Source organism: Erithacus rubecula (genome assembly GCF_903797595.1).
Source record: "Erithacus rubecula genome assembly, chromosome: 3".
Lineage (NCBI taxonomy): Eukaryota > Metazoa > Chordata > Aves > Passeriformes > Muscicapidae > Erithacus > Erithacus rubecula.
This window is the reverse complement of record NC_136689.1, coordinates 4900577-4914249: the sequence shown is the minus strand read 5'-3', so window position 1 is coordinate 4914249 and position 13673 is coordinate 4900577. Positions and strand designations below refer to the sequence as shown.

Genomic DNA, 13673 nt, shown 5'->3' with positions numbered 1-13673 from the left:
TTGCTAAGCTCTTTCTGACAGCTGGGACAGCCTCAGCAGCCTGCAGAGCTGCTTTCCTTACAGAGAAAAAGGGGACATCCTCTACCCATCTACTGAGGTCTTTTGAATTTGATTCAGAATTTTTTTTTAAACAAATGCACAGATTTTCTTCCCTATTTCCTTTAATACACAGCTTTTTTTCTTTTCTTTTTCTTTCTTTTTTCTTTCACAAAGCTTAATCCAGTAAAACTTCCCTATCTATAAACAGCATTTCTGTTGCTCAGTTGTTTACAGAATTGTCTCAGGACTGGTCATCCTTGCCCACACAGAGTAAAAGTGGTATTAACAAAGTCCTAAATGAAGGAAGATGTGAACATCTGAAAAAGCAGCAACAGTCTCAAAACTGTCAACAAAACAGATAATTCTCACACCAGCCAGTTTCCCACATGTAGCACAGCCCCTTCTCTCATGGGTGGTGTGAGAGTCTATTTGCAGAACTACAGGGAATGCCCAGATAGGTCAGGAAAAACATTCAGTCCAAACCCTGAAAGGAATTAAACTGCTTGGGTCTAGAGAAAAAAAGCTTCTCAATTTGCTGATAATCTGACACCACTGCTGGAATCCATCTCACTCACCTTTCTCTTTAGGAGATACCTTGGCTAATACATGTTATAATCACATTTGCTTTTTTCCCCCTACCAATGTAACCTGGTTTTGGCACCTTGTTACTCTGTGTGGGCTTTATCTCATGTAACTTAAGACTTGTGGTTAAAGTGAACAGAAAGAGGCACTTCCAAGGAGAGAGATTATTCTGATCCATTTTTGTCCCTAAAATGGAATAAACCCTCCCCACACTGACTCTAGTAGTGACCTCCATTATTTTAAAGACTTTTGATGAGCTTCAATGCAGATTATCTACATTAGAAAAAGATAAATTCCCACTTTCTCAAACTAGCTACCTGTTCAGATTGCTCTGCCTGTGTAGCAGCTATTTCCAAAAACACCGTCTCATGGTGTTGCTCTGCAACAAAGATGCTGGCAATCTGCAAAAGGGCTGAAATCTGTTGATCATCTGCTCATATTTCCAGTGTGTTATTTGAACTGGATACCAAACCTTTCTGGGAACTACCTTTGAACTGAAGCAACAGCCCTCCTCAAGTAGCCCAAGAGAAGACCAGAGGTCAGATGCAAACAGAGACCAGAGAAAACACAGTCTCAAGATGGCAAGTCTCATCGAATAATTTAAAACCCATCACTTTCTATCCACTAGACAGTGTCAGGTATTCAAAAGTCAAAAGAAATCAAGTTTAAAAAGTTCCTTCAAGAAAAGAAAGTCCGTGTCAAACTCAAGGTTTAGGAACTTGCCTCCTGACAGCTCTGAAGAGAAAGTCTCACCAGAAGGCATGCCCCTCCCTGATGAGGCAGTAGGCACACATTTCTCTGTGAATCATCTCACTGTCTTCCCACCCTGCCTGGAAAGGTGGGTCTGGGCTTCTCACTGCAGGCTCCATTTGGTGTAAATAAATTACAGCAATCTCCAACAACATTTAGAAGGAAACGAGAGCGAGAATCACATACAAAAGTTATAAAGTACTCACCAGGTCACCTGTCCCAGGCTTTTCCATAATAACTGGGGGGAGCAGTAACCCTGCAGGAGAAGTAGGGTCTGGGTTGAGTGCCCCGGTGCCTCCTCCTATCAGGGAAACCACACCATTGCAATCCACTGAGCTGTTCCTTTTGCCCGTCTGGGTGCAGTTGGGAGTAGCAGGGTGAGAACAATGGCTCACTTGGCTCTGCACGCTCGGACGCCTCCCAGATCTCGGAATTAAGAGAGAGCCCCGGTGGCTTTCAGTGTCCCCAGCGACGCTGATCTCGTCATCGGCAAAATCTGTCTCGGAGCAAGTGTCTCTGCCACGGAGTCGGAAACTGAAAACGCTTCCGTGGCTGGTTCTGCGCTTCACCAAGTTTGCACTGGGACCATAACTAATGCCAAGGAGAGTCTGGAAACCCCCAGAAAGGAAAAAGGGGAAAGAGAAACAACATTTTGCAACACGTTTTCAGGAGCGAGGAAGTTCTGGGGGAGAGCGGTAAGGTCCGTTTCAAACCAAGCGCTTCGGAGAGAGAGAGACTTAATTACAGGTGTTCAGACTCTGCAAAGTTGGGAGGTTGGACAGTCATGCCTAGCCTTCAGGTGTTTGTCTAGCACTTGGCAATTAAAGATGTAGTGAAATAGGAAGGGTCAAGGTGGCATTCAGCTCATACTTTCCCCCCATGGGACAAGTGCCAGAGGACCTGGGAAGGCAGCACAAGGAGTGGAAGACAGGAGCAGGGAAGGGGATCCAGCTCCAATCTACTGCATTATCACACATCTTCATAACAGCCAGGGAAGGAACAGTGCAGTGGGAGAAGAATAGATAAAGAAATAGGGCAGGAAATGAACTGCAGGGAAAATGAGAAGAAGAGGGAAGAAGAAGAAGCAGAATACGACGGAAGAAGGTGATAAAAGAAAAAGGAAAAAAAACCAAAAACAAACCAAGAGCAAGAGGAGGGATATGGTTTATTAGTTTGTAAAATTATTATCTCAATGCACATGGCTGCTTAAGGGCTAGGTAACCTCAGTACACAGCAGTCTCCCTCACTCAAATATCAGCCTTGACGATGCACTCTGACGTCAGTTAGTGAGACTGCAACCCTGCCAGAGCATCAGCAAGAGGTAGCCAAGGACTAAACACACCTAAAATCCGGCAGAGTAAAAAGGATCCTCGGAAAACGTGTAAGGAATTCAGGTCTATCCCTTTCTCTTCTCTCTAAAGAGGAAATTACTGGAGTAAGAGCATTTATGCAGAACATATTTTTGAATTTATGCCTGCACAGAATTTTCAGCTTCTTCAGAACTTTCCCATGAGCCAAGTATCTATGAAGAGAGGTCAGATTGCCACAGCACCCACAAACCCGACAAAACAAATGAAGCCTGATTTCATTCTGTGCTGTAGCTCACACCACTGAGTTATGTAATGATGCTATTTAGTGACACTGGTACGTGGAGAAGTACAAAATCCAGGCTCTTTCTAACTAAAAACAACCCTTTTGGATTGCTACCAAATTTCAGCTGGTCAAAAATCCATGCCTGGGTTTCCATGGCACAGTCACTGAGACTGATTTCTGATGGCAACACACTTCCAGCTGCTAAGATAGCATCTGAATGATGACTCAGCCTTATTCCCTCCAACCATGCCAGACACAGCCTTGCAGAGAAGATTTACTATAAGCTTTGAAATGTGTCTCCCATGCTTCTCATGCATATGACATCCAGGGGCAAAAAGTGAAAACAAGGAATATTATTCTGAGAAATAAACTGGAAATGCACAGCTCCAATCCACAGTGCTACTGGCACATGGTGTCCTGAAACCCACCCAGAATGAAGCTAAAGAGCAATTCTGGGTTTAGAAAAGGTGCAATTTGTTACACAACCCTCTCGACCAATGAGACAGCAACGGAAACTATTGGATTAAAAAATGCATGTCATCTACAGAAATCCAGCTCTGGGTAAATTTTGTGAGCTGGGGAGTCATTAATTGGTCACATTTACTTACACCACTTACATGTTTTCTATGAGCTTTTTATGGCTGCCAAGTATCCCTAAATTCACTGACAACAAAATAAAAAAGGACTTAGCCCATTACATGGCTATTCAAAACAACAAAACAAACTGATTTAAACTTTGCCCTCAGTTAAACAAAGACAAATTATCTGGAGCTATTTATGATCCCTTGATACATACAGCATGGGCAGATTCATATTCATGCATGTCAGGAACATTTACATAAAACCTTATTTAATAACACTGTCACTCTGTTTTTCTTCCCTGCAATAGAAAGTAGAAACAAATGCCACAAAGTTTTGACTTGGAGGCAACTAGCAAAAGAATATAAAAATGTTAATAATGCTTTTGTATAATATTTTAAAAGCCCTCAGAGACAAGTTTCCTCCTTGCCTCCTCCTCTCTTTTATTTTTAAGCTTTGTAGGTTTCCACTAAGTTTTTTTTTTTTTTTAATCTCTAGTAGGGATAGGATAGATATAATCAGATGAATGAGAGAAAATAAACCAGACTGAGGGTAATCTTGAAGCAAAAAAAAAAAAGAAAAAAAAAAAGATAAAAGAAAAAAATTGAAAAAAACAGGTTTGTAAAAATGTTTAATGGGCATTTTAAATTCATTTAAATAATAAAGTGACAATATATTTCCTTCCACTGTTCTAGCACAGACTGTATGCTGCATCTGCTCTGTTAATATCAGTTATGATATTAAATATCTGTTTCTTCTGAAAGTTTCAGTTTTAATTGCCTTGTTCAGAGCCTGGCCTGTCCAGAAAAGCACAGTGTGGAACAAGTGATGTTTCAGACCATGGCTTACCATCCTCCTTTGACCATCATCATAGTCACACTTGGGATTCCTTTGGTCTTCCCCATACTCGTCTGTCCCCAAAGATTTCTTTTTCTTTCTCTTATTTCTTCTTTCTTTCCCACTTTTAGGTGACATTTCCAATGAGCTGAGTGACATTGAATCAATTCCTTTAGCAGCTAGTGCCTAAATCAGAAGATTGTATAAAAAGTGTATAAAAAGTGTTATTTCATGATTTCAATGAAAACTATTACTGCTCAGAAATTACTTATAATTTTAAATTTTAAGGTTGTATAGAGAGGAGAGATATTAAAAATTTCAGGAGATAAGCATTCATAAACTTAGGATTGGCTGCATAAAAGGATGGTTTTCCTGTGGAGTTCCCACAGGACAGTTGGACACATCAGGAAGGAACAACCTGTGTGCACACCATGCCCACATCTCTGAGCTCACTCTTCTGGTGCCAGGCAGAGAAAAATCTCAGGCTGAGGAACCTCAGGTTAAAGTGCCTTGAAGGGCAGGACAGGAGGGCAGCCCAGCTGGGATTTTCCCTCCCCTGCCACAGAGGGATGCTAGGAACAGCAGGAGCTCAGCTGCAGGTTTCTGTAAACACTTATCCCGAGCAGCAGCTCCACCAGGGATGCAAAGAGAGAGCTGTGGGTTTAACTGGAGATAAGGTGGCCTTTGCTGTGCTCTGTGCTTCCATGCTGTGCTGGCTGGCTGCTGGCATCACTGCAGGAGCAGGCTGGTAACACAGCAGCTGCTGGGAGCCCCATTCCAAAGCCACAGCACTGGGAGCAAATGTGCAGCCAGGAGGAAGGATTGACAGGAGCTGGGAGAGCTGGGGCTCTGTCCCCAGCTCAGGCAGGAGGAGGGAGGGGACTCTGGGCACAAGGGTCAGTCTGGGGGTGCTGGAGGTGCTGCAGAACCAGTGCTGGCCACATCAGTGGCCTGGAGACCAGCCCAGTGCAGAGCCCCCAGCTGAAACACCTCAAGGGAGTGAATTGTTAAAAAAAGCCTCTCCTGGCTGCCCAGAACAGGAGAAACAGATGAATCCTCAGTGCTATTGTCTGTAAGCCACTAGAATCAAACAGGCAATCATCTCTCCACTGCAAAATACTCCCTTCCTCCCACAGGCATCAGTCCAAGGAAAGTGAAGGCACTTAACAGCCGTGTAAAGAATCAATCATGTATTTCAAGGAGTAGCAGCAGCTCTATCAAGCTGAGAGCACAACAAAACTTAATTCCTGTGGGAAATATCTTTCATAAGCAAGCTGCTTAGAGCAGAAAGGAGGAGAGCTCAGACATTGGTCTAGGTTGTTTTGGTTGGTTTGGTGGTGGTTTTTTTTGAGTCAATTGATTTAATTGCTATGCTGAAGTGTTTTCTCTTCGTAAAGATTTGGCAAGTCTTTTGGTGTTAAGCTCAGATTTAGGAATGTGTTAGACCAATTGTAAAAATTGACTCATAGTCCCTAAGCAGGTCTATCAATTATATTTCTGCTCCCTTTGTACTGCACATTATAAAAGCTGGCCTGAACAGTTTTGGTTTTTATTTTTGATTGCTGTCATATTTTGTTGATTTAGAAAATACTGCAGGTGGTGCTTCTAAACATGCTGTACTCATACTGAAAAATAAGCTAATTTTTAGTTTCTTAGCATTTTCCTACCTATTCCTTGAATTGTTTCTGCTCTCAATACCTCTCTCAGATATTGGAAAAGAGTTTGGGCAGAATTGTTCCTCAAGGCAGATCAGAAAATCATAGTACAGCTTGTGTTGGGAGGGAGCTTAGAGCTCATCCAACCCCCCTGAACTTCACCAATTTACTCAGTGCTCCATCTAGTTTGAACCTGAGGCTGTCCCCATGTCCATCTGCCCCTTCTGTCTGGGTTCCTGTGGCTGGACCATGTCCTGTTCCTTAACCCACTGCAACAGCTCCAGGACAGTTGTGTCAGACCAGGCAAGGACATGTGGTGGCTGAAGGATGGGAGGAAAGTTTACTTCACATGAGCCCTGATATGAGGATTACACAAAAGAGAGCTCCTGAGGCAAGAACTCAGTGGTGCAGTGAGAAAGTCAAAACCAAAATCTTGATCAAGGTTTGGAGAACCAGATTAAATCTGAGTAGCTCAGACTGGGGGGAGATATCTCAGCCATGGTGCAGCCACCCAATCCCCTTTCCTGAGCCCCTTCTTCCAGATATCTGCTTTGACATGCCAGGAGTTGATTTGCAGAATTACTGAACTTCATTAGTGACCACCACAGACCCAAATCACTCCACTCCTGAATTTCCTTCCCATAAAACTAGGATGATACTCCAGGAGCATTGCAAATACAGGGGAGCATTTTTGAAGCACATGGAGACTGAGCAGTGGCAAGAGGCACTGAAAAACCTTGGAGGATATTAGTCACTTCCTCTTCCAAGCAGGCTTTGACTGCCTGAGCCTGGAAGTCTGCTCAAGCTGGCCTAAGGCAACAGAACAAATGATGAGAAAGCAAAGAGCTGCTCTCCAGTCATGTACAGTTCACCCTTTGCACTGAACAGGGCACAGGGAAGATGAGAAATGCTTGGCTGAAAAAAAGTCTCTGCTATAAATCATATAGACAAATGGGAAAAATTCAGATTTTTCAGGGGCGACTTTCTTTTTTAACACATTATGCTGTGCACACAGGCTTAATTGAAATCAAAGCCTTCCAAATGAAATTCTTAAATATCTTTAATTATAGCTGGGGCTACCAAAGTTGACTTTTATTAGGAAGAGCTCAGCTGGAGTCAATACACATGAAAATTTGTATAAAATAGGTACAAGTTGGAGCTCAGTTTGTTCCCTTAGGTTATGGCAGAGTTACTCTGTTCAAAGTGGCTGTATATGGACTAAATTGCATTTACCTATTACTTAAACTATCAAAGAGGATCTTTAAAAGGACTTAAATGATTCATAAGCCACTACTAGCACTTTGACAAGAGTGAATTACATTTTCTATTTTCTTTCCAAGGATTTAAATGGGCTTTGGATTAGGCCCTAAAGCCATATGTACCCAAAAGAAAATTATGTATATTAGTTTATATTGTGTTTCAAGGATTTATTTCTCTGAACTACAGTGCTACGTGCTATTTCAGACTAATTTTCTTATTGTCTTCTTGTTCACAGCACCTAAAATGTTCTCTTCTGCTGCTTAATAAAAGCTTTCTACCCCGCACAAACCACATGCAAATTAAATACTGTTATTAAGGCTATAAGGCTACATCCAACATTTGGCCTCCCTGGATTGTTTAAATTTATGACTTACCATTAAATTCATACCCTTTGCATAATTTGCAGATCTTAACCTCAAGGTCTGCCTGTTTACTTTTCCAGGAATGAAGCTGTATGTGCTTCAAAGAGGTTAATCTCCACCTTTACTTCCATTATCAAACAATTGGATATTTATGGCAGGTTGAGCAAGACAGTGAGGAAAGTAATGTGGGCTAAAGGGGTGTGGAAGGAGGTTCAGCTGGGGCTCTGGCTGAGCTACCAAAACAGCTGAGTTGTGCTCAAATGCAGATGTAGTTTTACCATCATTAAAACATCTCACATGCTAAACTACATACATTTTTGCTGCTGGCATATGTGGCATGGTTAAGTCAATACAGTTCTGGATATGTAAACCCCAACTGGCCCCACTCCTAACAGGGAGAACTGTATTTTTTCTTTCACACACACACACAAAATTGCAATATCTTCATCCAGTACAATAAACACAAAACTGTTTTCCAGCAAATTCCTACTTTGGTTATCACACAAATGTAAAATGAAGAGGATGTGAATCCCAAGATAACATTTATTCAAGTCACCCAAGTTCACTGACCTCCTGCTCTTTCTTCAGCATCTCCATGGCTTCCCGAAACTTTCTTTCCTTCTCCTCAGTTTCAGCAATAGTGGCTTGGTTCTGCTCCTCATATGCCATGGCCACAACAGCCAATATCAGGTTGATCAGGTAAAAAGAGCCCAGGAAGATGACCAGCATGAAAAAGAGCATGTAGATCTTCCCAGCAGATCTGAGAGTCTGTAAGTGGGAAAACACAGTTAACACAACTTTGCAATGTTTTTAAAAAGGAAAGAAATAAAGAACAGAAGGGGTTTCTTTTAAAATTGAATTTATAATATAACTGAATCCAGCCTTTATTAATAGCTAAAACAGAAAGCCTTTGATGAGAAATGACAACCACATACAAGCAAATAATCTCCTCACCAATACATTTTTATATCTTAATAAAAAATTGTGTGCCTTGCAGTGAATTAATTTCTAAAAGAATAATGCTTTCAATGCTTTCCTTCTTTACCAAATAACTCTGCTGGTTTTCTGTTAGAATAGACATAAGAGTCAGTTGCAGTGAAAAATTCCCCCACAGTTCAATCTGGTTTTGTCTAGTTTAGAAACCATCCAAGTGGGATTCATGTAGGATCCCTTCAGATGTCTACAATTTCCTCCTGTATTTCAGGGAGAAAAATACACGTTTAGGGTGCAACTCAATCAAACATCATTGAGACATTTGTGTCAGGATGAGTAGAACCAAACCTTGGGCTCTGTTGAATGTATCCCCTGGTTCCTCACCAGATTTATTGACATGACTGGAATTTGGGGGGACAGCTTATGTGCAACAGATATGTAACAGATATGTCCCATGCTCAGTGAGTTGATATTACTGACAGAAAACGCTGTGTGATAGTGTAAGGTCAAATAATAAAATGGAGTGATGTTCATCCTTATTTGTCATGACAGTTTCTGTCTTCCAGAGCTGTGCACGTAGCTTTGTGTCAAGGAAGTGAGTACAGCTGTTTAAAGAATCATCAGTTTCGTTGTTTTACATTTTCCTGAAGTGAGATTGTGTAACTGGCTGGATGTGAAGCTGAAATCCCCCAAATCTTCAGAGATGTTTACCTCAGTACCTTTATAGTTCTGTCAGTGTTATCCCCTGAGTTCCACATGATCACATTCCAGCTCTGGCAGGTTTGAGATGCAGCAGCAAATCATCAGTGGCTTCATGGACAGAGAATGCAATTCAGTACCAAACTGGCAGATGTAGTTCTTTGGGGTTTGCACACATTTCAGGAAATGCATGCTGAAATGGGCATTTACTCAGAGACCACCTTGCCAGTGACTGTGAGCTGAGCCTGGATCTATTTGTGCCTCTGTCACAATGAAGAGCTTGCAGCAGGGAGAATTGGAATGAATCATGTAGTCTTGCCATTTTCTGAATTTATGTTCATCACCATGCCTTGAAAAACCAGATATGCCAAGAACACAGGTGCTTTCTGGCCTTGTCTTGAGCTGGACTCAAAAGATTAACTTGTGCTACATCATCCACCAAAAAATCACCAAGTGGGGATGTGGGGACCTTCCTTAAGTGGTGAACTTCATTTAGTCTCAGGTGAATAAGTGTCTTTCTCTCAGTATCACTTTTTCTCAATTTCCCCAACCAGCCTAATATCTTTGGACACCATCAATCTTAAGAAAATAAATTAATTATTTGAACTGGTTTTCCTTCTCCAGAACATCAGACTATCCTTCTCTAGAACCCACACAAAGCACAATTTACCCAACAACCAACAATTCCTTCTTGTGACAAAAGACAAGATGATGTCTTTATATTTTTAACAGGAAAAAAATAACCTCATACCTGTTGGTAAAGACGTTCCCAGTAATCCTGAGTCATGAGACGGAACAAGGAGAGAAAGGCCCAGCCAAAAGTATCAAAGCTTGTGTAACCATGGTCAGGGTTTTCCCCAGCCTTCAGACATATATATCCCTCAGGGCACGTGCTGAAAAACATCCAATGAAACCTGTGAGATGCATCTGATTTCCAGGGAAACACATCCAATGATCTGGTTTAAGAGCACAGGCCATCCATGGTAAATTCCCTCACTGTGTAAAACCACAGGAAACCAGTGATGCTGCTTCACAGTATCAAAGGTCCATGCAATCTTATTTTTTCTTTGAAAGAGTAAACAGGAAAATAATAACCATAGCAGGAGCTGCAGTGGCAAATAATCACCTAGAATTTCACATATTTTTGAACAGACTGGAATTAGGTGCTTAAATATGATGTCTCTTGGCAGCCATTCCTAATTAAGAATCAAAAGCCTGGAGTCTCCTGTTACAGTTAGCACAGAGATGATGAGCCTGCTCTTTTGGTTACACAGTCTGACACTGGCTGGGCACCACCAGCCTGTGCTATCAGAGCACCTTCCTGATTGCTTCCTCTGCCTGACCTCACTCACCCCCCACAGGGATTAAATCCTTAATCTAAGAAACCCAGCCCTTTGTTCCACTCACCACCACAGTCTGGGGTCATGACATTTTTTCTATTTCTGCCAGGAAAAAGCTTTCCTTGTGTGTCTTGTAGATTACTGTATTAAATGGCATGCAGACAGCATGAATTTCACTGGCTCTCATTAACCTTTGAGGCTCTTTACAAGTAATTTTCTAGCCCCATATGCCAGAAGAGATAAAAAATGCTCTCAGTGGTACTGTGTAAGCACTGAACTGCATCACCAAGTGAAACACAAGGTAGAAGAGATCCCATCCTCTCAGAACAGATTAGTCAAAAACTCCCAGGGCTCTTGCACATCAGAAGCCACTCTCCAAAAATAAGGTATGACCCATGAGAAACTGAGGACAGAGAAATATGCAAAGGCTTTCTTCTGCATGTATTCTAGGAAGAAAATATGAGATCAAGTGCCCTGGAGATTTATGATATTTAGGAATATTTTAGGTGAGAGCCATCTAATACCTGGAGAAGCAGATTTCAGCAGAATGTGCAGTTACACCAGCTCTCCCCGTTCTCCTAATCTTTCAGAGAGAGATGAACCTGGTACAATTCCCTGCAAATTCCAGCTGCACAACTAGGGATGTTTGGAACATGAGGGATTTTGGACATGTGGCTGGTGATTGTATAGCTTTAAGCTTCATTTTTTCCCAGAAAAAAATCCTAGAGTTTCTCAATCATTGCTGGTTTGTTTTTTTTGGGTTTTTTTGTGGTTTTTTTTTACCAAAGCAGAATACTGACAGAAATTGAATTGCAAATCAGAAATACAAATAAAGCAAATTAATTTTTAAAGTGCCAGACGAAAGAAAATTTACCCCTGAGAAAACAGTGTCTTAGTGTGAAAACTGGTGTTCTTTTTCTTTAAAAACTACAATTTTATACAGATATAAAATAAATTTTACAGCATAGGATAGCAACCTGTATTGTATGTCAAAATGGGAATTTGTTTTTATACAAATCTCTGGTGTCTGCCACCACCAGTAGACATTCAACAGCACTATTAGAATCTTAATTTAATATCAGTAGTGAATCACAAATTTTAAAGTAAGCCTGATTTGAACGCTGATAAAAGGAGTGCTGAAGCATTGCAAAATGTGTGCAGATCCTTGTTTACAGTAGTTTTCAGAAAAAGCAATAAAAAATGAACAGCTGATGTTTAGTGAATTAAATGTTACACACAAGTGGGGGTATAATAAGTGATTCTGTCACTTTAGGTAGAGCCAAGTTAGCTTATAGCAGTTGAGAATTCAGATAATAACAATTATATCTCACAAAGAAAGAAAAAGAGTCACTCCTAATTTTTTCCCTGTCAGTCTAGAAACACCTCCTTCTAGACCTTTCCTACTTTGACTACCTATTTTTTTCCTAGTAAGAGCCACATTTCAATAAAAAATGCATCAACATTACTGAGTTAGAAGATAATAAAATGCAGAAATCTCTTTTTTTCCCCCTTAAATATGCAGATGCACATTGAATGTCTCTTTTATACCCATGTCCTTTTTTTGAGGCAGATATTTTCACTAAACCTCCTCTCTCCCAAAGGCAGCATCTGCTGTCACTCTGCTGCAGAGATTGAGATTTGTTCCTCTGATCTGCTGCTGCAAAGAGCCTTCATCACCCGTGATGTGCCACTCAGCTGTTCAGGAGCTCTGAGAAATGGATTCTCCAGACTCCTGAGAAGGAAATTCCCTTTGCTGGCTCTCAGACATTGTGCCTACCCAGGATATGAACATTTCTGCAAGGCTGGTTGTTTCTGCCATGAGAAAATGTCTGCACTCACACACTGGGCTTGGTTGGAAGTTTTGTGATCGTGTCCAGAGGTGCAGAGTCCTTTCCTTAATCTCTCACTACAGGGAAATTCTGAGTGGCTCCAGTGATCTGGTCTCACTGATCTTATTTTAACATTATTACTAATGGCCTAAACAACCCAATGCAGCTGAGAGAAACTTTGCTGGTGGATCCTTTAATGGTAGACTTCAGCCTAGGCAGGGCAGTCATTTGGAAATGGAGCTTCTTCTAGAGTAAGTTGCCTAAAATCATAGGCAAAATGGAAATTTTGCCATTAATATCAATTATTGAGAAGGTTGCTATTTTCCTCTGAATCTCAATTAGTAGAGAGAATTTCCTCTTAATCTCTTAACCCTTTGAAAAAGTGTCTGGGAGAAAGGGGATATTGGGAGCATTGGGCTGAATTTTCACAGGAATTTCTGGGTACATATTAGAGGATAGCAAGTCACTCAGGTTCACTGCCAATGTTGCTTTCTAGGGAAACTTTTGATAAAGAAGAATTTTCAAGTGAGTGCTCAAAGCACTTTGCTTGGAAATCTGCAGGACATGGAGATGAGACCCCTCTGACAGCAAAAGTGAGCAGTGGTACCTCAGAGGAATATTTTCTGTTTATAATACAATTATACACATATAATATTTTTTTTTTCAGGTTTCATTCTGTCCTTGTGGGTCTTTTCCACTGTCTGACTCCACAGTGAATGGTTTAACCCCAGCTGGCAGCCAAACCCCACAGAGCTGCTCACCCCAGCCCCAGTGGGATGGGGGACAGAATTGGATGAGTGAGAAATCTCATGTGCTGAGATAAAGACAGTTTAATAGGGCAGGAAAGGAAAATAATAATAATAATAATAATAGTATGATAATAATTGCAACAATAAAATAATTAAACTATACAAGGGATGCTCAGTGCAATTGCTCACTGTGTCCCCCAGCCAGCTTTCCCCCACTGTTTATATACTGAGTATATGGTCTGGAATATCCCCTGGAATATCCAGCTGGGGTCAGCTGTCCTGGCTCTGTCCCCTCCCAGCTCCTTGTGCCCCCCCAGCCTCCTCACTGGCAGAATCTGAGATGTCTTTCACTTCTTAGCAACAACTGAAAACATCAGTGTGTTACCAACATCATTCTGATCCTAAATCCAAAACACAGCACTGTAGCAGCCACGAGGAAAAAAATTAACTCCATCCCAGCTGAAAC

The 13673-nt window shown here is 41.3% G+C and overlaps 1 protein-coding gene across 1 annotated transcript in view; it reads right to left on the bottom strand.

The window, feature by feature from the left end:
• Nucleotides 1-13673, bottom strand: part of LOC306799988 (sodium channel protein type 5 subunit alpha-like) — a 210369-nt gene that overhangs the window by 109855 nt on the left and 86841 nt on the right. The window contains 4 exon segments of the mRNA XM_079301701.1: nt 1578-1979; nt 4393-4566; nt 8228-8425; nt 10041-10182. Of these exon segments, the coding sequence (XP_079157827.1) occupies nt 1578-1979; nt 4393-4566; nt 8228-8425; nt 10041-10182 (916 nt within the window).